The 24,019-nt window shown below is 50.1% G+C and overlaps 1 protein-coding gene and 1 long non-coding RNA gene across 5 annotated transcripts in view; both read left to right on the top strand.

The window, feature by feature from the left end:
• LOC138683487 (uncharacterized) overlaps positions 1-24,019 on the top strand; it is a 162,351-nt gene that overhangs the window by 65,887 nt on the left and 72,445 nt on the right. The window lies entirely within an intron of this gene.
• Positions 1-24,019, top strand: part of RUSC2 (RUN and SH3 domain containing 2) — a 65,222-nt gene that overhangs the window by 23,719 nt on the left and 17,484 nt on the right. For 2 of the 4 annotated variants that reach the window (XM_069775332.1, XM_069775330.1), the window contains exons 3-12: positions 2,243-3,031; positions 3,552-3,752; positions 4,977-5,120; positions 7,128-7,204; positions 9,253-9,427; positions 10,379-10,484; positions 11,547-11,593; positions 18,873-19,839; positions 20,475-20,648; positions 20,973-22,572. In XM_069775332.1, the coding sequence (XP_069631433.1) occupies positions 2,243-3,031; positions 3,552-3,752; positions 4,977-5,120; positions 7,128-7,204; positions 9,253-9,427; positions 10,379-10,484; positions 11,547-11,593; positions 18,873-19,839; positions 20,475-20,648; positions 20,973-21,153 (2,861 nt within the window). In that variant the 3' untranslated portion in view covers positions 21,154-22,572. Of the gene's footprint in view, positions 1-2,242; positions 3,032-3,551; positions 3,753-4,976; positions 5,121-7,127; positions 7,205-9,252; positions 9,428-10,378; positions 10,485-11,546; positions 11,594-18,872; positions 19,840-20,474; positions 20,649-20,972; positions 22,573-24,019 lie in introns of those variants that run through there. The other 2 variants (XR_011322997.1, XM_069775333.1) reach the window with 2 other exon arrangements.

The raw sequence follows: 24,019 nt of genomic DNA, 5'->3' as shown, positions 1-24,019 counted from the left end.
TCAGTGCAAGTGTCTTGTCCTTGTATTTCTAAAGCCTTTTGAGGTTCTGTGCAAACCTCTCCTATCATGTAAGGGAGGACACAGCATTAGCACTTGGGGTCTGTGCAGCTTGGAGGATTGTCTCCCTTCCAGGGCATTGTACTCCCCTAGTCCATGAGAACCACCTGCCTTTAGCTCCCAAGACAGAGATTTGAAGATGCTCAGCAGAGCCATGTTCCCAGCAGATGAAGGGAAAGGAACCATTGAGGAGTTTTTAGCCTTTCTTCTTTGGAGCCACATTGGGCAGAGGTGGGGAGGGAAGAGGCATAGCCAGCAGTCATTTCTCAATGCAGGGTCTGGGAGCTCACACAGTCTCTGCCAGGACTTACAACATGAGTCCTGCAGAGATTAGAGAAGCTGTGTGTCTCTGCTGGAATATCCTGGTCATATCCTCCACAGTGCATTGGATTGCAGCAAAGGTTCCTCTGGAGGGTAATTGTCCCAGCTCCCTCTGCAGGAAAGCCTGTAATACATGAATTGCTTTCCACCTTGATATTGCCGTTACATGTCCTTGTGAGGAAGCTGTGTGACAGTCCCATCAGAGGTACGGCCATTTCTCCAGCATGGCAGGAGACCTCCATCTCTGCCCTAGACAGTTCTTGTACCTGTTTCACAGGTAAGACCCTGTCTAAAATGGGGCTCTGACCAGACTGCTGTGGTAGATAGCCCCTAACATGCCAAGGACCTGACTGTCTCCATTTAATGCCCTGAAAATTTCTGGCAGGAGATAGGAAGAACATGTCATTCATTGCCATGGCAGGTGTGGGAGAGATTTTGGCCTTTGGAGCAAGAGTTTTTTGTGTATTGTCCTGTTTGTTTATTGAGCCTTGAATGTGCGCTCGGTGTGGGATGGCAGGGAAGGCAGGTCTCTGCTGGGAGAAGGCAGCTGTGGGAGCAGCCCTCTTGGTTTGCAGAAGGAGTGCTTGGAAGGAGCAAGAGCTGCTCAGGGAGCAGAAGGAGGGGGCAGACAAGAGCTCTCAGGGCAATATATCCCAGCAGTTCCTGCACCCCCTGCTGTGGTCCCTTCCTCTGCACTGTGACAGCAAGGCAGGCATTAGCGCTGTATGGAAAGCTCCTGCCTGCAGCTGGAGATAGAGGCAGAGCTGCCTCGTGCCAGCTGAGAGCAGCATGCAAGCCTAGAGGGTCTGAGAAGCGACTACAGGAAAAGCAAGCCCTGCTAAAGGCTAGCTATAGGGAGAGAGGCCTGGCACACCCCACAGGCAGCAAGTAACACCAGGGCTCTGCTTGGAATGGGTCCTTTGTCCCAGAATTTGCTGTGAGCTGGAGGAGTGGTGGGGAAAGCAAGCCAGAAGCTGCCACGCCACGCTGGGATGCGGTGTGGTGATCAGGGATCCCAGTCAGCCCCATATGTGCATCCAGTGCTGTGTGTGTTGTGCACAGTGTGTCACACTTCAGCTGTGTCCCTCAGGATATTGTGGCCCCACCAGGAGCTGCAGACATGCACGTGTAGGAGATCAGCCCAGCACATACCCTTAGGAAATCCCTGTCAGTCATTTGCTGAAGCAGACCTGCCTTTTCCAGGGTTGGAAGCTCTTCTTATTCTGCTGTGGGCCTGATTCAGTTGGGAACATCCTGCTTGGATCTGGTACAGGCAGGGGGAGGAAGGGACCTGTGTGCTCAGAGGGGGAACAGTTACAGGAGAAAGAGGAGGGAGGGAGAAGGGGAAGCAAGCAGCCTTTCTGACGGCACTGAGTGCAATGTGGGATTCAGAGCTGTGGTGCTATTGCATGTAATGCTTCTGCTCAGTTGGGTGAGTCGGGATAAGAAATCTTGCTGTACCACAGTGCATTGGGACATGTCTTTGTGGTACTGCCTGGATGGAGGCAGGCCAAGGGCAGGCGCTTGGGGCCATGGCTTGTGCTGTCCTGGGAGCAAAGGATGGGGAAGGGATGGGAATATGGTGACCCTACCAGGAGAGAGAAGCCCCCAGTGCAACGCCCTACTCTTCCAGATAGCTGTCAACAGCTGGAAATTCTGCATTTGGGGCCACATGTCTTTACCCTGCCAGCTCATAATATATGTAACTGGTTCAAACTTGAACCACTCTGCTTGTGTCACTGGCCTCTAGCTCATCCTCTTCCCACAGCTGAGAGCAGGGTCCCTTTTGCCTGTGATCTGCCAGGCTGACAATGACTGTCCTTCTGCCCATCCTCACACTCTGTCCCCCTTTCTCTCCCTGAAGGTGGTGGCACAGACTGCAAACCTGTGGTACGCTACAGCAAGGACCAGCGTCCCACGACTCTGCCTATCCAGCCCTTTGTTTTCCAGCACCATTTCAGCAAGCCATCCAAGGCCCGTGCTCTGCGCAGCCATTTTGCCTCCAGCCTTTCCCAACTCTACAGCTTGTCCAGCAACTGGCCTGCCAGCCAGCAGATCTCCTACAATTCCCAGTCCTCAGCCTTGGCCACCTCGGCAGAGCAATCAGTGGCAGCGGGGAGCCAAGCCCACAGCACGCTCCTGACCCAACGCTCAGTGGATGGAGCTGCCTCCTGCAATGACGGCTGCATTAAGAAGCCTGCCCCTGAGACAACCCGTCCACCCCCCCTGGGGAGTTACTCTCCTGTGCGATGCAACGTGCCTTTCTTTCAAAGCGTGGACTCCTCTTCCTCATCTACCACAGAGAGGGCTGGAGAGAGCCAGCCTCCCAGGAGCAGATCCTGCCCCATCTCTGCCAGCCTGCTTCCCATGAGGTCTTCCCCTGCTGTCAGTGCCACGCAGCCCTCCCAAGCCACCAAAGCTGATGCCCTGAGGCAAAAGGAGAATCCCAAGCCTGTTCCCAAGAAGGAGGCATCTCTGGAGCCAAGCCCACCGCTCTCCGAGTACCGACTCCACAGTGGGTCCTTCCTGCCCCTCTCGGTGGATGGTATGCCCGTGAGCAGAGTAGGAGGACATGCGGATCCCCACTGGAGGAGTAGCAGTGAGACCAGCAGCTCTGGTCCCCTGAGCAGCATGGGAATATGGCCCCTCAATGGTGGGTTCCCATCCACCAGGATGTGCTAGTCTGGAACATCTCCAGCTCTCTGGCTACTGCTCCCTATAGTACCACTCTCCCTTATAGCTGCAGCCCGGGGCAAAATTGCATCTGGGTGCTGCAACACCCAACAGCCCCCATCATCACTCTGCCTGCAAAAGAAAATGGTATGCTAAAAGCATGTCTGTCCAGTCCTGACTTCTACACTGTGTCTCTGGAGAGGGCAGCATGGGGCTGCTGATCTTACAGCAACCCACACCAGGTGTTTGCACCCCAATCCTGCTCCCTCTTTGCCCGCAGCCATGAGGCCATCCAGGCTCCTGCCCTGCTCTGCCAGGCTGTGGCCTCCGCCTCCCTTCATGTATGTATGCTAATGTCCTGAAATGCTGCTGGACTTTTAACTAACTTGCTGTCTCTCTTTCTGTCCTTCCTCTTTTTCATCTCTCTCCCTGTTTCTCCTCCATGTCCTCCCATCTGCTCACATCCTGCCATCTGGTGTTCACTGCCTGCGGCGTTCTAGCAAATCACCTCTCCCCCCAAGCACTGAAGTGGTGGGAGTACAGGCAGAGGAACCCCCTGGGTCTGGACCACCTTTCGGGGCTGCCTGGCTTAGCAGGCAGCCTAAACAGGAGGCAGCAAGAGCCCCAGCTGAACCGGGGAAACCCCATCTTTGAGCTCCCCAGCACTCTCAACACCAGCCATTTCCACTGCAAGCTGAATGGTGCGCACCACCTTTCTGCTGGGGGGGGGTCTTGGGAGGTGACCTTGGGGCTCAGGTTCAGTATCCCAGCTATGCCTAGCCTCATCACTGCTCTGCCTGCTCTGAGCAGGAGGGATGATGCATCTGCTCACAGTGGGGCTGAGGGGTACAAGATGAAGGTGAAAATGGCCTCACTGATGGGTACACTCTGTGTGGAGCCTCCCTTCTTCTCCACAAGGTGAGAGCAGTCAGGTCTGGCTCTGGGCTGGATTGAAGGGGAAAGTGAATGGCCCAAAAGCTGGCTCAGACCTCAGCAAGTGCTCCTAGGCTGTGTCCAGCTTGTAGTTCATGTCTCATACAGGAGTTGTGGCCCTTGGAGATCTCATGTCTGTGCTCCACAGTATCTGCCCCAACTCTGGCAGCATGCTAGGTGCTGGGCTGTAGCTCCCATGGGGCAGCTGGCAACACTTTAGGGCTCCATGGGGCTCTGTCTTCTCCATGCTCTGCCCTTAAGGTCTTCTCTGTTCTCCAAAACCTGTGTAGGAAAGGCCGAGAGTGGCAGGCTGCTTTTGGCTGAACCTTTGAGAGTCCTCCAGGAGGAGCAAAGGGGTCTGTCTGTGGGAGGGAGAGCATTCTTGAGGCCAGCCCCAAGTCATGGAGTGAATTCCCCAAAGCTCTACACCTCACTGACAACCCAAACAGTTTCTTCATCCCTCCTTCACAGGAAGATGCCTTGCCCAGAGCTGGGGAATCAACCAGATGATGGAAATCAAGCACATGAAAGATCTGCAAAAGTCACCTCTTGAAAATAGAGACCATCTCAGGGGACAGGCAGAAGGCATGTAGTTTGATGCCTGTGTGTGTGACAAGTAGGGATTCTCTCTGTGATCTACTTTTGACCCCACTTGCTGGGGCTATCCGCACAGCAGCCCTGAGAGCCTGGTGCAGCGAGGTTTTCCTTAGCATCAGCTCATGAGGGTGAACCTCCCACAGCATCTTCCAGTGCCCATGGGCCCCCAGTCAAGCTGGAGCTAGATGTTGGGTGGACTGTGGGGTTGAACTCTACAGGCTTATGTTGCAAACCATTGCTGGAAGAGTAACAAGCCTGTAGCCTTGCTGTCTTGGACAGGCTGGTGTGAAGACTCCTGCTGGTGAGGTTGCTTCTGGGAAAAGCAAACAATGTGGGAGAAGCTTTAGTATAAGGGCTTGGGGCTGATCCTTCTCCTCCCTGTCTTGGTCCTGCAGGGCAGTCTATGAGGCAACTCCAGCTTACCTACATTGACATCTTCCCTGACTACTTCTCACTAGCAGAGAAACCCCCCACTGAGTTCTGCCTCTCCCCAGATGGCAACACAGAGTCCATCTCCATTGACCTGCTGCAGAAGAAGGGTGAGTGAGTCCATGCATCTCGTGTCAGTGGAGGAGGGTGTGGTGTCATCACGACCTGGGCTGGACAGACCAGGGAGTCGTGTTTAATTCGAAAATCCCTCGGGCTAAATTAAGGTGAAACGACACCAAACGATCAGTTAAAGATTTTATTCATGACAGAAGCAAACTGAACTGGGGAGGCATAACAGTAGGGGGCGGGGTTTCTCACAACAGGAATTGGCATGGAACTACCTCAGGGAACTGTGTAACCCGTGGTAACCATATACCTCAATTCAGGGAATAAGGAGATCCCTTCCATTGAGTCACCAGGTTCAGAGTAGACCCCCTTGCTTTCTAGACTCCTCCTCAGAGAAGGGCCTAGGGGCGGCTGGATCCACTCTTAGTCCCAGACTTGGTCAATGGTTTTATGTCTTAAAGGGATGAGGTGTAGGGATTATGGAAAAGGAAAGAGAGAAGACAGGGAGAGAAAAAGGAAGAGAGAAAGATTTCACCAGTCCTGGGTCCAGCGTTGGTCCAGTAAGCCAAGGGGTCCAGTTCCGGTGGGCTTGTGCACCTGGGGCTTCAGTTTGTGCCCTTTTATCATCCTTGCCCCTCCTTCGGATGGGCACTCGAACTCATTAGGCTAATTAGGTACCATGTTCAGTTTGTGAGCCTTTGGGCTTGGGGGTCGTTTGGGGAGTAGCTTCCCCTTCCCTGCAGACGTGATCTTTCGCCATGCATGGTGAGCTGCCCTGCTCAGCACATCAGAACACGGAGCTGTGCACCCTCTGGCATGCCCTCCCTGTCCTGTTGCTGATCTGTGCTGATCAGCTTCTTTTCACCTGTGGTTCCTTGCTGTGCAGGGTTTGTCTTTAAGCAGAACTTGCCCCACCACAATGTTTGAGACATTAACTCTTTCAGTCTCTCACAGGTGTAGCGCAGCATAACACAAATAGTGCTTCTCTCTGTCTCATGTCATCTCTGTAGACATAATGTTTTTTTTCCCTGCCCTTGTCTACTGTAGCATCATAACTACATGTCCCCCTGGACTGATGGATGTTTCCACGGCAGGTTCTTGTGTTCTCTGCACCATGCCACATGCCATGGAGTATGTTTGAGCTGCTTGTCCCAGGAAGTATGATTAGAAAGGATCTTAAGTCCACAAGAAAGGGTAGAGAGAGCAGGCAGGCACAGGAGTATGACCCTAAGGCAGGGCATGCTGCCATGCCTGTCTCAGTATACAAGGGTAGACCTGTGAGTGTGTGTGATGTTGCAGATGTGCTAGCCTTAGATTTTGTAATTTAGGTAAAAGGTCTGTTGGGTCCTACATGATAAAACATTTATGTAAAAGGGCAGGAGAAAGGATTCCAAAACAGGACAAGATATGGCTGTGATGAGACCCATGGTAGAGGCAAGCTTTGGGGACTGGGTTGTTGACAGGTGCCTCAGTATCATGTCAGAGGCAAGGGATGTGCAGAAAGGTTCCCATGCCTTTACCAGCTATGTGTTGGTGATTACCAGATGGCAGCCTTCCCCTCTATTCCACTTCTGTTCTTGCATCACACCGATGCAGATGTCAGATTACCCACCACTAGCTTGTTACTGAAGTTATTACATAGCTTGCCAAATGCATGGCTTCTGCCCTGCCACCCTGTAAGATAAAAGCAGCAAAAGACTCATTGCCTCAGACCCCATCTCTGCTCCCTCAAGGGATGGTGCGTGGAGGTGATGGTCCATGTCCCTTGGGAACACTGACAGGGTGTCTTATGCTTCAGCCACTTGTAAAGGTTGTCATACTGTTGGGCTGGTACGTGAGTGTTGGAACCAGCAAGGATAGATTTGGTGAGGAGTTAGGAGGGGTTCTGCATGTTTTTGGCAGAGACCCAACATGAGCTGATCATGTTGCCAGAGAGAGCATGTGTGCTGACATATGCTTGAAATGCCCCTGCCTGATTTCTTCATTAAGTGTTTGGTCAGGGTCTGTCCTAGAAGCCCCTCAGGCAGCTCTCTGACTCTCTTTCCCTCTAGGTCTGGTGAAGGCAATCAACACTGCTGTTGACCTGATTGTGGCTCACTTTGGAACCAGCAGGGATCCAGGGGTGAAGGTAAGTCTTGCTTTCAGTATGGCTTCTCAACATCATGAGTGACATGGAGAGGATGGAGAAAGATTGCCTCTACATTCTCTTCCAGTTAAAAAACTACAGGGTATCCAATGAAGCTAGTAGTACCAAGAACAAAACAAACAAAGGTGATGGTACATCATGCAGCAGATGATAGTAAATCTGTGACAATTCTTGCTGTATGATGCTGGGGATGCTAAAAGGTTATGTGGATTTAAGGGAAGATCGGAAAAATACAGGGAAGGGAAATTCATTGAGCCTACTAAACACATAGGAATCATGTCCAGCTTAAGTAGTCTCTGAGTTGAAAGTAGTTGTAGGATGGGAGAGTATTAAGGGGAAGTATTATATATGTTTGCTCTGGTTTGACTCTTTCTTATGTACTTACTCATGGCTCTTTATAAGAGAGAATATCAGGCCAACCGGACTTCTGGTCTGATGCAGTACACCAGCTCTTTTTTCTCATATAGTGGAAAGCTGTGTTTCCCTCCTCCACTCATCCAGTGATTCTATTCTGGCATTGATGCCAGGGCACAGTGCAGTGTCCCCAGTCCCTTAATGTCTCACAGGGCTCCATAATGATAAAAAGGTGCATCAGTCATTGCCCATCTGAGGCAGTTGGGCTTCCCCTATAGCCCTTACCATGAACCCACTAGCTTCAGAGTCCATCTAGGTTGCCCATGGGGCTGGCTGTCTTTGGCCTGTGCTCCCCTCATCTCCCATTTATGGAATAACACAGGCAGAGCAAGCTCACTTCTGTTTGTGCCAGCCAGTGTTTGCAGTCCTGTGACACTCAGCATCTTTGTGGTGCCTCCTCTCAAAGCTGAACACTCTGCTTCAGTTGCAGGGACTCTGGGGCAGCAATGTGACACTGTTTGGACATGACAACTGCCCCGTGGTGCCATCCCCAAGGAGAAACCTGACTAGGACAGATTCCAAGCCCATTCAATCTTATCTCAGAGCCCAGGGTAATTTGCTCCTAATTACAATTGTTGCTGATGCAGAGATTGCTGTGCAGCATAACCAGAGCCATTTGGATTTCCGAAGCTTTTGAAAGCTTCACTGTGAATTTCCTATTCTTGCATTGTTGGTTTGGGGAATAATCGCAACATTCCCCCATTACTTTACTTGCCAGACAACACTGTGGTTTTGATCTGGGGTTTCATTATGCTTCAGTGTGCCAAGGGCTGAGCATTCACCTGTCAAAAGGCAGCACTCGTCCCTGATGCTCCCACACTCAATGGATCTGGCAGGATTATTCCTGACCCAGAAGTTCAGTCTCAGTTCAGGACCTTTGTGGACCCGTGCCAACTGGCCAGTGTAATTCCAGCTCAGCTGGTAAAATCTGTGCCCTGAACACAACTGCCTGGGACCACTGACATGATGTGCAAGGCCTGGGGCTGACCCCTTTGGATAGACCCCCTCGGCAGCTCAAGGACTGTATGCAGCAGAATATGTCCCTGCTCTGCTGATGCTGGGCTCTTACATGCTTCCTCACCTCAACCTGGGCTCTGTCCATCCATTTTGCCCTCACCCTGTTTATTTATACTAATCCCTAGGAATTATAGCTCGGCATGTCACTGAGTTAAGTGTTCCTTAACCTCTCAGTACTGGAAGTTCCTATGTTGCTTGCTGCTTCCTACTTTAAAAATAGCAACAAGAAAATCTACAGCAGCAGAAAAAGCCCCTACTCTCTTCTTCCTCTAGCAGGACAGCCTTGTTATACCCGTAGGGAGAACTGGGCATCCCTTCTAATGGAGATATCCTCTTCTCAAGATGGGATATTCTCTTCCCAAGCTGTTGCCTCATCCCAGCCTGGGGCAGACCTTGCAGTGAGCAACCCAGAATTGGTGTATGAGGCAGAAAGGGTGAAGGGGAAGAGCCTGCCTGTTCAAGGAGCTGCTGAGCATCATTGTAGCCTGGATGTTGCCTGCTGGGTGTCTGTAGTAGGCAGGTGGGACTGGACTGTTCGCATGCATCTGTACCTTGTAGAGCAGTTACCAACCCTCTCCCTGTTGCCTGTTCTCCCTTAGGCCAAACTTGGGAATAGCTCCGTGAGTCCCAACGTGGGGCATCTCATCCTGAAATACCTGTGCCCTGCTGTCCGGGACATCCTGAGTGATGGGCTCAAGGCTTATGTCCTGGACATGATCATTGGCCAGAGGAGGAACATCCCCTGGAGCATGGTGGAGGCATCCACCCAGCTAGGTATGGAGGGTGTGCAGTGATGCCCATTGCTCTGTGGTACTCCTGTGTTGTGGCTGGGAGGTGCTAGGGAAGGCTGACTATAAGGATGCAGATGCAGAATAATACCTGGCTCCCTGTGTGGAACAAGATGCACCTTGACCTTCTCTTGCAAGGTGGGAGAGCCACTGCTCTATTCTGTCCAAATATTTATTGTCATTTTTCCTGAAATTTCTAAATTCTCCTATAACAGCCCCTAGCAATAGAAAAAAAAAAAAAAAGAAAGAAAAAACCCTAAAAGAATGCCCTTTTCCATCCTCTAAGTTTCCAGGGTGTTTCTAGACCTTCATCTTTAGCCCTGCGCAGCTACTGTATAAGGCAGAGCTGGTCTGTAAGAAAATTTGCATGCACAGCTCATTTTGCTCAAGTAAGCCCACATCACCTGCACTACCAGTCTGCACCCTGGATTGTGGCAGTGGCTACCATTCAGGAGAACTCCTTTCTGAGGTTACAGATGGCAGGGCCACACTGATTTCTGCATCATGAAGAGCTTACATCCAGGGCTGGGAAGCCTCCTAGCCTGTCTGTGGCAAATCTCCAGCTCTGGGGTTATCTCCATGATTGCAGATACCCCAAATTATAACTACCCACCATAATATTCTGTTTACCTGCTGATTCTGAGCTGAGGGCCGTGATTGTCCCTATAGTGTGAGAGACAGGTCCCTGGGGTACTTTCATCCACTGAAACTCTCCCAAAGTTTTGGAGTGGCAGTCTGGGACAGACCACAACTTCACCCCTTCTGAAGTCTAACTCTTGGGATGGAGCGAGCTCATCTTGATAACTGGTGGAGGGGCAATGCACATACGGGCATGGGCACCCAGCCAACTTCTGTCTTTGCCTTGATGCTCCTTCCTGTGATGCCCTTTTGGCTTTGCTGACCACAACTAATCTCAACATTTCGCTTCTCTCCATAGGCCCCTCTACCAAGTTGCTGCACAGCCTCTATAGCAAGATCAGCCAGTACACAGAGCTCACCAACCACACCATGAGGTTCAATGCATTCATCTTTGGCCTCCTCAAGTAAGCAGGCTCCCTGGGCTGACTGCATGTCACTGTCCAGGGCTGGCAGCAGGTGCTGGTTCTTGACTGCAAGCAGGCACAGTTACCAATGAAAAGACTTAAGAAACCTGGGAAGCCACTCCGCAGCTGTAGGTGAGGGAAGGAAGAAGCTGTGAGCTTCAGAAGGATCAAAACCTACCCCTACCAGGCCAGAGCTGAGAAGGGCTGGCTGTAGCCCACTGAAGAACATTGTCAGCTTGTTTTAGCCCCAAAACATTAGGTGGGAAGAGTCTGTCTGTCAGTGTTCATATAGGGATAGACATAACATATGCATAAATTACTCCTGAAAATCCCTGCTTAAATCACTGCTTCCTGGAGCTGCAGTGAATCCCAGTGCATGAGGCTTTGAAGGAGAAATTGCCCTGGTTCAGGACTCAAGGCTGACCCTTCCAGATTGGATAAGGAGTGTGTGCACTACACTCTGTGTTAAACAGAAGGCAGCTGCGGTAAAGGGATGAGTACTGTTAGGATGGTATTTCCCTGCTCCTCTCCAGTGATCAGCAAGAGCTCCAACAGTGGCAACAGAGTCCCCAAGATCTCCAAATGTTGGGGGACCCCTACAAGCAGGAGCAAGCTCTGCCCTGCTCTCCCTACCCAGGATGGCCCAGCTCTCCTCTGCTGGCACAGGATGCCAGCATATTTTGGGCCAAGCCTGCAGCAATGATCTCATGTTTATAGATGATTTACCTCTTTCATGTGAGCCCTTCTCAGCAAACCTAAGCTCTGCCAAGGACATAGGAGCTAAATGGTAAGGAAACTTGCTGGAAACATGGTTGTTGTTAGGGGTTACGGTTGCACAATGCTTCATGTAAAGCAAACTGGCTCTGTGACAAGCTGGGTGGCTGTGGTCAGTGCATGCTGATGGGAGTGAGCCACTGTCCTTTCACTAGGCCTTGAGGTTCACAGGGCTATGCTGTGTAAATGCCCTTTTCCAGCCATGCTTCTTGTAGAACAGCTAGGATGAAGGGGGTGAATTGATTTTCACTTTTTCTTTCTTTCCCTGCTTGTTTTCCCTTCCTGCAGTATCCGGTCCTTGGAGTTCTGGTTCAACCACCTCTTCAACCATGAAGGTAAGAGCCTGAGGGCTGTGGGCTGCAGTGGGGGCCAAATTCTGCACAATGTAGAGCACAGATCTAAGCTCTGGGGCACGCATGTCTCTTGTTGGTCTCTCAGCCTAGGCTGCTCCCCTCTGCTCTGAGCTGAAGGACTAGACTATACATAGTCCCAGTGTACGTGTTGCTGGAGGGCTGCTCAGCTAAAGGGAATGAGGTAGAAGTCAAAGCTCCATGCAGCTCCCTCCACCTGAGCTGTGGAGAGCCTGGCTAGCCATGTCCTTCCCAGCTGCAGCTAGCACCCAAGGTTATCACCTCCAATGCCAATCCCTTAGTCTACCTGCAGGAGACCAAATCTAACCCTCCCCAAATTTCTGCATTCCCTGCCCAGTGCCTGAGAGCTTCATATGGCTGGAGGTATGAACACTTAGCTGAAACCCTTCAGGCATGGGAAATGGAAAGGAAAACCTCCTGACAAATGAAAAGAAGATTTTTACTGGATGTATCTGTTTTTTCAACCAGAAATCTTTTGGAGTGTACTGATAACCCAGCAGCAACGACCAAGCTGCCAGATGCTTAGAAGCAGCATGACTAAGTGCTAAGTGCACAGTGAGACAGACACCCTTGACCTGCTGCATCCCCTGAGAGTGCTGCTGGCTCAGCCTGTGCTCAGCCCGTGCTCAGCCCAGGGCCCCATGCACTGCAAGAAGCCCAGCCCAGTATCTTGTGGCAGGTTTGGGGGCTGACAGCAGACATTTCTCGTGTCTGTGTGTTCAGTCAGCACTTCTCTCTGGAGCAGACAGGAAAATAGACTTGCCTTTGTACTGAGCAGTGTTGCATTTGTCGTGGTTTAACCCCAGCCAGCAACTAAGCACCACGCAGCTGCTCACTCACTCCCCCCCATCCAGTGGGATGGGGGAGAAAATCAGGAAAAGAAGTAAAACTCGTGGGTTGAGATAAGAACGGTTTAATAGAACAGAAAAGAAGAAAATAATAATGATGATGATAACACTAATAAAAGGATTGGAATGTACAAATGATGCACAGTGCAATTGCTCACCACCCGCCGATCAACACCCAGCTAGTCCCTGAGCAGCGATCCCCCGCCCCCACTCCCCCCAGTTTATACACTAGATGGGACGTCACATGGTATGGAATACACCATTGGCCAGTTTGGGTCAGCTGCCCTGGCTGTGTCCTGTACCAACTTCTTGTGCCCCTCCAGCTTTCTCGCTGGCTGGGCTTGAGAAGCTGAAAAATCCTTGACTTATTCTAAACACTACTGAGCAACAACTGAAAACATCAGTGTTATCAACATTCTTCGCATACTGAACTCAAAACATAGCACCATACCAGCTACTAGGAAGACAATTAACTCTATCCCAGCTGAAACCAGGACAGGGTTAAAAGGTAAAGAAGTTTGGCAGGAAATAAACCCCCTTGCATTCCAACTTATCCTCAGATGTCAGAGGAGCTGGGGGCAGCTAGGTTTAATTTCTGAGTGATGTCCAATTCAGCGTTATAAGTCCGGTTGCATTCAATATGTTGAACTATCACGATGACAGATGCACTAATAGCGTACTGCACTCTCAGCTTAGCCACGTTCAACGCACTAGAATTACCAGACTCAGGGAGTTTGGTTGCATTAACAAACTATCACAGCTAGATTAATGAACAGTACAGTTTATTAAAGCAACAGTACAGATTCTTTTGGATTGCTAGTGATAAATATACTGTCTGCAAAGCACGTGCAAATAATTATACAGTTGACTACAAGCACACTAAATTATGGAAAAACTCTATAGAGATTTCCTGGGGAAGCACTCAGTATGACCGAGGGTTCGAATCTTACCCAATAGGCGTCCCTATGTGGGGGGAAGAGAGGTTCAGCCCGTCAACTGATCCCAGAAGTCAGCGATGTCCTCCTGACTTGTCTATGATGGTGTCTTCCCTAGCATTCCTCCTCTCTTAAGTCCTTTTATATTGTCTTATTTTTTAGGTGGAGCTTGAGTGACTCTAGTCATATATACCTTTATTATGATTGGTATAAAGTTCCCTTGCTTTAATTTTAAAGGTGCATGCTAGAGAAAATTCAGAGCGCATGCTCCATGGGGGGGGGTGGTCGCACATCGGAGGCGAGTAGTTTTTGGGATGGAGGTGTGTTTTGGTATTATAACGAGATTATAATGAGCAAAGTTCACCCAGAGAACATGATTTAGCATGTCACTACTCCAGAACTGGGCACTTATGATATAAATCAGAAGTAAGGCCATAGCGTTGACAGAACCCCCATTATTTCACCTCCTTGCTTCAGTGGATTCAATGCAGGGACCTTCCATTCTTGTTCCATTAGTTCCAGTTCCCTATCCCTGCAGTGATATCACAGAGCCTGGCTGCGGTGTCTCCACTCCACTCCACCCTCCATGTTGTTTCTCTTAGAGTCAGTATACCAAGCTCCCCTGGTGTTGCTAACATCTAAGGTTGCAGGTTATGTTGCTTAGGGAATTATTATGGAACAGATTTCTTGCATATCCACTGCATTCCACCCTGGAGGTTCACCTTCCCTTAAGAGGGGGGGGGACACACACAAATCAATAAGTAAGTCACCTCCAGCAATCATTCCACATAATCCACCCTGTGACTATAGTCACTCAAGCTTCATAATATTTAAAAGGAATTCAGTATGTTGATTATATATATATATCTCGTGGGGGTAACAGAGGGGTTAAGCATTTTTCCATAATCCAAAGCTTAACATATAGGGTCATTATCAAAACAAGACACAATACAGTGAATACTAATAAGATAGTGACAGGATGAAGCATCTTGTTGAAGATTCCTGTGGCAGTTGGCAACCATCCAAAAAGACAGTCCCACCATTTCTGTTCTCCATCTTTCTTCACTCTTTCCAACACCTGATGTATCCTCTCCACATAGTGATGGATGGTAATCAGAGTTTTTTGTCCATTTTCTTGAACTTGCTTTAACAGTTGCTTCAGGTCTTCATGTCGTAGAAGTTTTCCCACCAAGGTGAGGTTCATTCCAATAGGAGTAAGCAGCAGATCACGAATTAGCGTATAGTCAGATTGTAACAATTGATAAGAGGTAACAGGAGGTAAATAATCAAAGTCACATCCCATCATTTTTGTAAGGTTACAAACACAGATATTTGAGCGATTACTTGTATCTACAGTAATGTTATCTACGAATATAAAATCACAAAGTGTTCTCATACAAACACATCCTTTTCCAGTATATATAAATACAGTTTCAGGGGTTTCATCAGGATGTATTTCAAAATGGCAGATATTGTGTTCAGTGTCAAGACAAATGTCTTGGGCCTTGATGGTATTACTTTCACAAATGAATCCCCGTTGTTCCCGTACAATGTATGCATCAATATCAATAGTTTGCCATTTGTTTCTATTTTGTTGGGCCCATACTCTATGTTCCAATGGATAGAGTATAGTTCCATCATGGTTTAATCCCAGCGCAATGATTGGGTATATGGTGTATACCGAAGCATTGCGTATTGTGAGGATAAAGGCAATAATCTTATCACTCTCTGCATGGTAGGTAAAGTTGACTAATTGCCACCATGACTGAAACTCTTTCTCAAATTCTGAAGCATTGTCCCAAATCAGTTTTCGAATTTCAGTGGGTAAGAAAGATTCCTCCCTCTCCTTCTCTAATGATAGCTGCTGCTATAGACTGTGTCCATAACTGTGCTTGGATGCAGCTCAAGGCAAGGGAAGTATCACCTTGGTTTGCTCCGAGGGCTTTTACAATTAATTGATGATCATTTTCTTCAGTTCATTCCCAATGGGGTAAAATGTCTGATAGGAGCCATTGACTTGCTCCTAAGGCCAATAAGGATGATTTTAATGGATATTCCAATTTCCTTAGGTGGTCCGTAGAAGCAGTTATTTTGTTCATTAGGATCTCAGCATCTATGCTATTGACTATTCCTAATCCTGTTCCCAATAACCCAGTGGCATCTCGTGGCATGCATTGAGATTGTTTCAGAGATTGTCCATGTAAGCATGCCAACCAGCCAGTGTGAGCAGTTCCCAAAAAGGTGGAACAGTTTGGTTTAATTTCTGAGATATTAATGTGTAGTGTTAGCTCTACCCTTTTTGGAGACCAACTAGGGTTGAGGAGAACTTGTTGTTGACCCATGTTTCTAATTATGTAAGTGCCTGTGCTGAAGATGTGAGGACTTGGCTCAATAGGAGGCTGAATTGGTACAAATGGCTGTTCAGCTTCAAATTTAAACTGGAGTGTCATGCTGGAATTGATCTCAAAATTGGCCCAGAAACCCATTATGAGTGCTGAGCGAAATAGGGTAAAAGTATACCAACATTCGCGTCCATAGGGACAGGCATGTATGTAATCGAGGCGGTGTTTGACTTCTGGCATATTCTATAGTAATGCATGAGGCTGTTGCATGTTCAGTGCTGTTTTCAGTTCGGCATCCTATTGAGATGGTGTCTCTGCCTTTCTCCATTAGAGACGGAATCCATTGATCTCTGTCTTCATCTTTTATGACCCATTTTTGCTTGGAAATGGTAAAATTGTTTCATAACACCACTACAGACAAACTTGGTATGGATCCATTATAATCAGCGTAGGCATGGATCCATGGCCACACCATTGTATACGTATGTATTCCATATATTTTGTGTATTAATTATAAATTCAAATAGCAATTCGGTGTCTCTATAACCCCAAATACAATATGCAATTATAGGTTTGGTGAAGGTGCAATCTAAATTTGGTTCCGTTATTTATCCAGCAGCCAATTTGTATTTTCTCCCCTGGTATGGCCTAAAACCTGGGTCTCCACATCCACATGCGGTTCATTCAGGATTCCTGTGAACACAAAAAAGGGAAGAAAATATGCTCGGTTGTATTCAACCAGCAGGGTTAAAAGGAAGGTGAGACCACCAGGTGCTAATCCGGTGTCCCTTTCCTGAGCAATCTCTGGCTTCCCATGTGTAGGGATTTTTGGGTGTAGTTAGTACCATTAGTACTGTTCCAATCTGAGGCATTTTCACCAGTACAGGTTGTCCAGTGTAAAATCCCATAGGATATTCTCCTGGCTTGGTATGAACTTTCGGGGCAGTTGTATTAGCAGATCCACAAAAGGCTTTAATTTTGGGGCAGCCATCTCTGCTCCATCTATTTTTCAATTAGTAGATGGTGTTATACAATCGCAAATGCCATCCAGATTTATGAGTCTTTGGGAAATGCTTGACCAATTCAATTTCAGTTTTGCCTGGCTTACGGCCTTAACATTCTTACAAATTGGCCATCTGAATTGGATCAAATGGGGTTTTTCAGGTATGATCTCCTACTCCACCCCGAGGTCCAGTGATTTCTTCTGTTTTTTATAATGGGCCTGGCCTCATATTTGGGGGAATCTAAAGGAGACAGAGGGTTATTTCCCCTTGCATAGCTATCATCGGGGTCACCCCATATGTTTTCATCCCATTCTTCAGGGGATACAATTGGTTTCCTAATTTGCATGATGTCAGGGGGATGGGGAGCTTACATAAGCATCATTTCAACCCTTTCCTCCAACTTTCTTATTGACCCTGGCCAGTTTTAGCTGTTCTTCAACAGTTTTCCAATCATGCCAGTTATCACGAGCCCATTCCTCTGAAAATCTGGGGCTCAAACTTATTCCATGCTTTGTAAGTAATCAGTGATACTACTTGCCATCCTGTCCATGACACCAATTTGTTGCAAAAGGAGTGGTTTGGACCGCTTAAAGAATCACCTTTAAGGGTATTAGCAAAACTGATTCAATAGGAATTTATAAAAGCGTGACTTCACAGAATTCGATGGCAAGGTTCACTCTATTATTTAATACATGGATGAAACATACAAAGGAAAATTAAGTTAGAATCAAACTAAAATTATGTATACAGAGACCGAAGATGCAATAGGGTAAAAGAGAAACATACAAAGAAAAATTGAGTTAGAGAAAGGTAGGGGAGACCCTCCCGTTGAGTCACGAGGTTCAGAGAAGACCCCCTTGCTTTCTAAACTCCTGTCAGAGTCTAGGTGCAGCTGGATCAACTCCTAGTCTCAGACTTGGTCAACAGTTTATATCTAAAGAGATTATGAGTATAATAGCAGCCTGAGATTCATTCACAGTTGAATAAAGTTCACAACAGTAATTTAAGCATAGATTTTGGAAAGCAATATTTGTAATATACTTCCTATAGAATATTCAGGTTTTATCTAATAGCTGATTCACCCTTTCCTGTTTGAGATGATTATTCTCACTCACAAGTTTATCAGCTAGTTTTTCTCCTGTCTCCCTTTCAAAGGCCAATGAGGACTTCAACACCTCATTTTCTGATTTCAAAGCTGCATATTCTACATAAGAAATTTGTTTGGGAGCAGGGGCTTCCTTAGCTTCTTGCTGAGCACAAGATAAACAGGCTCCTAAAACCACACAAATGCACAGCCTGACACTGCTCAATGCATTCTCATCCTTCCAAAACTTTTGGGCCCACTCCTTCCCAGCCTGGGAAGGGGCATATTTATATTTTTGCAGCAGTTTATCCATGGCAATCCTGCTGACTATGCCAATTTTCTGTTTGGGCTGTCAGGACACAGAAGGCTAGGCAAAAGGGTTGGAGATAAGGTGAAAGTCCTGTCTATGGTGTAAGTTTGTTATCTCACTGGAGCCAAACGGCCACAAATCCTGTTCCCAACTCTCTCCCTGGGAGTGAGACCTGACAACAAAGCTGGGGGGGGGGGGGGGGCACTGCAGATGTGGTCAAATGAAGTGAAAGATGAATGCTGCAGGTAGAAATGCTAGTTCATTTTGTTAGGATCCACAGTTCAGCCCAGCCAGATCCCTAGAAAGACTGTATTCAGCTGTCCCCGACACCTCTCTCTCTGCAGGGGACTGGTACTGGCCAGATCTTCAGCTCCTTGTTCATCTCCAGTAGGTGGGGAAGAGAATCTTAATGTGTGCCAACCCTCTTTGATGCTCTTTATTTGCACCCTACTCCCATGGAATTTGTGGCAGAGGTCATCCTGGTGGATAGTCTGACAGGTCCTGGCTGCAGGCATGACTGGAAGCAGGACCTGGGCCAGTTTGCCCAGAGCTCACAGAGCATCTGGTGCTCCCTGACCCAGTGCTGAGCCTCACACTGCAGCCACATCTGTGACCAAAAACTAGTGTCCAACTCCTTTCCCCATAGCTTCAGCAGCTTCTTGGTGGTTTGACAAAGGTGGCAAGGGCCTCTCATCTAATTAAATGTCTCTTGCCCTACAGATATCATCCTGGCACACTATCAGCCAGTAGGCTTCTTGTGCCTGTCTCATAGTGTGTGCCAGCCTCTTTTTGAGGAGCTCCTGCTCCTGCTCCAGCCTCTCTCCCTGCTACCCTTTAACCTAGACCTCCTTTTTGAACATCACCTGATGCAGATGAGCAAAGAGCAGCAGCAGCAAAAGGACCTGCTGCGTGTGAAGCAGGACCTGCTGCTTTCCACACACTCCACCCTGCAGCTGATGCGGATGCGGGGCAGCAGTGAGGATCCTTATGACTGCAGCACCGCCCCTGAAGCATGCAAAGTGGGTGCCAGAGATGATGACATCTCTCCAGGCTACAGCCCCCAGCAAGCTGCAAGTGAGAGGGTCAAGGGGGTGGGGGCCTCCTGCGGAGATGGCAACAGGGAGGAAGAGCAGAGGAAGGTACGAGAGAGCACGTGGGAGGGGAAGAAGGATAAGCAGGCAGGCTGGTGGTACCAGCTCATGCAGAGCTCTCAGATTTACATCAAGGGCTCGGCCGAAGGCTCGAAGTTCATCCGCTATGAGAAGAAGGTGGCAGCTTTGAACGCTGTGCCCAGGTCAGCGGAGACCTGCAAGGCACCATCCCCCCGTGAAGGGGTGGTAGAGGGTGCAGAGGCTGAGGGTACCTTGGAGGAGAGGCCCAAGGCTGCCAGCAAGCCAAGTCCTGAAGCTGTGGAAGAGCCCTTGGAAAAGCCCCAGCAGGTACTGGTCGGCGAAGAGGTGAAGGAATGGAGCTGGCCCTTCTGGATGGGCAGCCCCCCAGACTCGGTGCTTACAGAGCTGAAGCACAGCAAGGAAAAGGAGACTGGGACCCAGCAAAGAGTGGGAGTAGCAGTAGCAGCCCCCCAAGAGGAGAGCAGCATCAGTGCATCAAAGGGCAGCCAGCCCATCAAGTGGGGACACTTGTTTGGGTCCAGGAAGGTGCAAAAAGAGCCCAGGCAGCCTAACAGGTAGGGATGGGGCTGGGGAGGGCTGGTTAACCTGGGGTTGCAGCAGTGCAGGTGGAAGTCAGGTCAATAGCCAATCACTGGGCTACACCATGGTGGTACATCAGAGGCAGTGTGGAGAGGTCTGTCACCCCTGTCCAGTCCTGCCTGCCTGCCTGCCCACACCACCGTTTCCCTCCTTGGCTCCTACCCTTGCTCAATCTTCTGCCTGAGCTCTACCACTGCCTCAGCTCCTAAGCCCCCTCTCCACAGGAAGGGCCCCTGCTGCACCGCCCCCATCATCACCTCATCCCTCCCAAAAACACGTACTAAGTGAGAGCAAAACATGGAGCCATCCCTGTTGCTCACAATGGGTGAGGAGGATGCATGAAGTTGCCCCATGTAGCTGGGCCCTCCCTGCATTGCCTCTCCATCTGCACTCTTCTTGTTTCTATGACCACTGGAAATGTCCTTCCCAGTCTAGGCCATGGTGTGTCTGGAGGATGCTGAGCCCTCCCCACCAGGAGACAGCCTGGGGACCATAGTGCACTTTGTGCATGGAGCCAGACCTCTAAGGCATGACCTTGCCATGAGAGCAGCTGCTCCTTGCCCCCAGGTACGCTTCCCTGCTACTACCTGCTTCTATCTCCTTCTTGCAGGTTGCCCTCCAGCTGGCTGAGCTTGGACAAGTCCATGTTCCAGCTGGTGGCCCAGATGGTCGGGGCAAGCATGTGGCAAGAAGCAGCCCCTGAGTTGGAGCCCCCCCAGCCAGAGCCACCTGAAGTGCCCCCCAAGGCATGGCCAGCCTGGGGGCTGTCTGCCCACCCTCCCTGGTGAGTGGCACCATATGGCTGTCCTGCAGATGCTGGGACATGGTGGGTTGGGGTTGGCATGGCTCTGACTGTTGCAGTTCACCTGGCCCCCTTTGTACTCATGGACCAGGGGACAGATCAGGGCAGTGACACAGCTTGTGCATCTGTCCACCCCAACTCTGCAATCTGCAGGCGACGGGGAGCTGGGGGGCAGCTGAGAGCCTGTCTGGGGAGGGAGGCAGGGGGTGCTTTCCTCACTCCTCTGTGCCTGCGGTGGTCCCTGGGCTTCAATGGGGTGAGTGTGCTGTGGCAAGTTAACCCTTCCTCCCCTCCCTCTGCCTGCAGTGAAGTGAAAGCTCTTTGCCATCACATTGCCACCGAGGCAGGACAGCTGAGTTTCAACAAGGGGGATATCCTGCAGGTCATCTCCAAGGTAGACGGTGACTGGCTGCAGTGCAGCCTCGGCTCCGAGAAGGGACTGGTGCCCATCATGTACGTCACCCACCCGGAGGATGAGGACTATTGACGTGGCTGGGAGGCCAAGCACAGTACCGTGGGCTGCTGAGGCTCGTCTGGGGAAGCCCACCCTGCCAGAGGAACAGACACAGCTTCTTGCTAGTTTCTTACCATTACAAAATACAGTAACTGTAGGTGGTTCCTTCTTGCTCCTCCTTGTGCAGCTGCCAAAGGCTGACTTGGCCCCTGGGGCCTTCTGCGAGATGCACCTCGTATTACCAGGCATCGCTGTGCATGCAGCCACACCAGGGACCATCTGAGCCCCCTCCACCCCATGCCATCTCCAGCACCCATAAGCCATGTACTCATACATAGCAGGAACCCAAGCAGTCCCTGCCAGGGCAGTGCTGCCCTGCTGCATGGCTCAGTTTCACACTGGAGGGTGCAGAATGCTAGTTGTCCCCTCCCCAGGGGTGGCAGTGCAAACTGCAGCCTTCAGCATCCCTGGCATCATCAGCCGCAGGGGTGGGAGCACCTTGTGTTGGCAAGGTCTCTGCAAGGCTGGGCTGATGGGTTGCATTGCGGCTTGAAGGGAGGCTGCAAGGTAGGCTCCTCCACATTGGAGCAGCCCTGTCCTAATGTGTAATAGCGGTGCCTGGTGGGTTGTACTGGGCCAAGTGGCCTGGCACTGCCACACTGCAGGGCCTGGGGCTGTGCCTGGCCACAGCCAGGGGAGGGGGACAGGGTACGTGTATGCATGTGGAGCAAAGGGGTGCATGGAATTGTGAGGAAGGAGCGTGGATGTTCAGTGTTACATAGGTCCACAATGGGTAGAGCCACCCTCTGTGGAGATGGGTGCTTTGGGGGGTGGCCCCGTGTTCTCCATGCTGAGCAGGGAGCCAGTGCCTAGGATGCCTTGGGATGCTCAGTGGAGAGGGGGTAGGAGGGGAGGGGGTGAGGGCAGGGTCCCTGACTGGGCTAGGGATGCTCTTTGGAGTTGGGGGCAGTGCTCCCAGCAGGTAGAGCAGAGGGGTGCTCCCAGAGGGAGATGGGGAGATGGGGAGGGAGGGGTGGTACTCCCCTTGGCATAGGGTTTCTGGTCTTGCTGAGCAGTGCCGTGGGGTGGGGAGGGGGCAAGTGTTGTGTATGAGCACAAGGGGCTGCTGGGGGTCCTGGAGTCCTCGGTAGAGGCAATGCCAGTCAATCCCTTCCTTGCCATGGTCATGCTTCCCACTGCGCATCAGGTGGGGAACAGTGTTAACAAAAGGCCATGCCAGTATTTGGTGCCTTGGCCGGGTTGACGCTGCTCTCAGCATCGTGCCTCGGCTGGCTTCCCCATGGCAAGGGGCCCTGGTCTTGCAAGGTTACCTCCTGCTTATACATTGCTTAGCAGACATTGCACCATATTTAATTTGTATTTCCCCATTAGAACAAGGTGTCTTGCCTTTATTTCTTTATGATGCATCTTAATAAAAAAGGTGCTGATTGAGCTCCCTGCTACACAGCCTTGTGATTTCAGCCTGTCCCTGGGAAGAGCCTGAGGGGTACCTGTGCTGGGACACTGCACTGCAGGCTTTGTCCTACCTCCGGCCACAGCCAACACCAGACCTTCAGAAGGAGATAGGTTGTCCCTAACCTTGGCTCATGGCAGACCATGGGAGTAGGGAGGAGATGATAGACCCCCACCTGGCCAAGAGTAGTTGATTCAGTCCCCATGTCATCCACTCGAAGTGCAGGATCAGAGGTCCTTTCCTCACCCCTCTGGTGTATTCCTAGACCCAGGCTGGATGTGGCTGCCCCTGCCTGGGTATTTCTTTTCTCTGCTGTCCTGCATGAGCCCATGTTGTTTTGACCCTTTCCAGCTCTGGCAGTACTTGGCCAGTGGTGCCACACGGGCTCAGAGGCTCTGCCAAGACTTGGGGCAGGGAAGAAGGAGCTGGCCATTAGGGGCACCACTCCTGAGCATCTCATAAACCTGTCCCATCTTTTGTTCTTTCTGAAAATGGGTTGATTTGACCTGTCAGTTCAGATTGGGGGGGGCTACATCACATCATCAGATGATGGTATGTCTCAGGGAGGCAGCGTTGTTCAGGGTTCCTTGTCTTTATTCCTTGTGCACGCTCATGGAGGCCGAAGCAGGTTTCAGACAGGAGTTCACACCATTTCAGTCTGGCATCTGCTTCTCCAGGGTGCTCAGGGTGTTGTGAGTAAGGTGTCCGTAGGTGCGGTGTGGTGGGTTGACCTTGGCTGGCTTCCAGGTGTCCACCAAGCCGCTCTATCACTCCCCTCCTCAACTGGACAGGGGGGAAGAAAATAAGATGAAAAAAACCCTTGTGGGTCAAGATAAAGGCAGTTTAATAAAGAAAAGCAAAGGCTGCATACGGAAGCAAAGGAAAAAAAAAAGATTTATTCTCTACTTCCCATCAACAGGCAATGTCCAGCCACTTCCTGGGAAGTAGACCCTCAGTGTGCATAGCAGTTGCTCCAAAAGACAAACACCTTAATAACGATTGCCCCCTCTCCCCTCCTCCTTTCTCTTAGCTTTTATTGCTGAGCACAGCCTCATATGGTATGGAATATCCCTTTGGTCAGTTTGGGTCAGCTGTCCTGGCTATGTCCTCTCCCAACCTCTTGCCCATCCCCAGCCTACTGGCCTTTGGGGGTGGGGGGACTGTTGGAGAGACAGCCTTGATGCTGTGCGAGCATTGCTCAGCAATAGCCAAAACATTGGTATGTTATCAACACCTTTCTAGCTACAAATACAAAGCACAGCACTATGAGGGCTACTATGGGGAAAGTTAACTCCATCCCTGCCAGACCCAGTACATGTGGTCAAACTGGAACTTGTAACCTGTGGGCAGCAGGAGGAAGTCCTGAATAGCACAGGAAGGAGATGGTGAAGGATGGGTTGTGGGTCTAGGACCCAGAGCCTGGGA

The sequence above is a fragment of the Haliaeetus albicilla genome, chromosome W (assembly GCF_947461875.1).
Source record: "Haliaeetus albicilla chromosome W, bHalAlb1.1, whole genome shotgun sequence".
In the NCBI taxonomy this organism is placed as follows: Eukaryota; Metazoa; Chordata; class Aves; order Accipitriformes; family Accipitridae; genus Haliaeetus; species Haliaeetus albicilla.
This window is presented reverse-complemented; position numbering and strand designations above follow the sequence as displayed.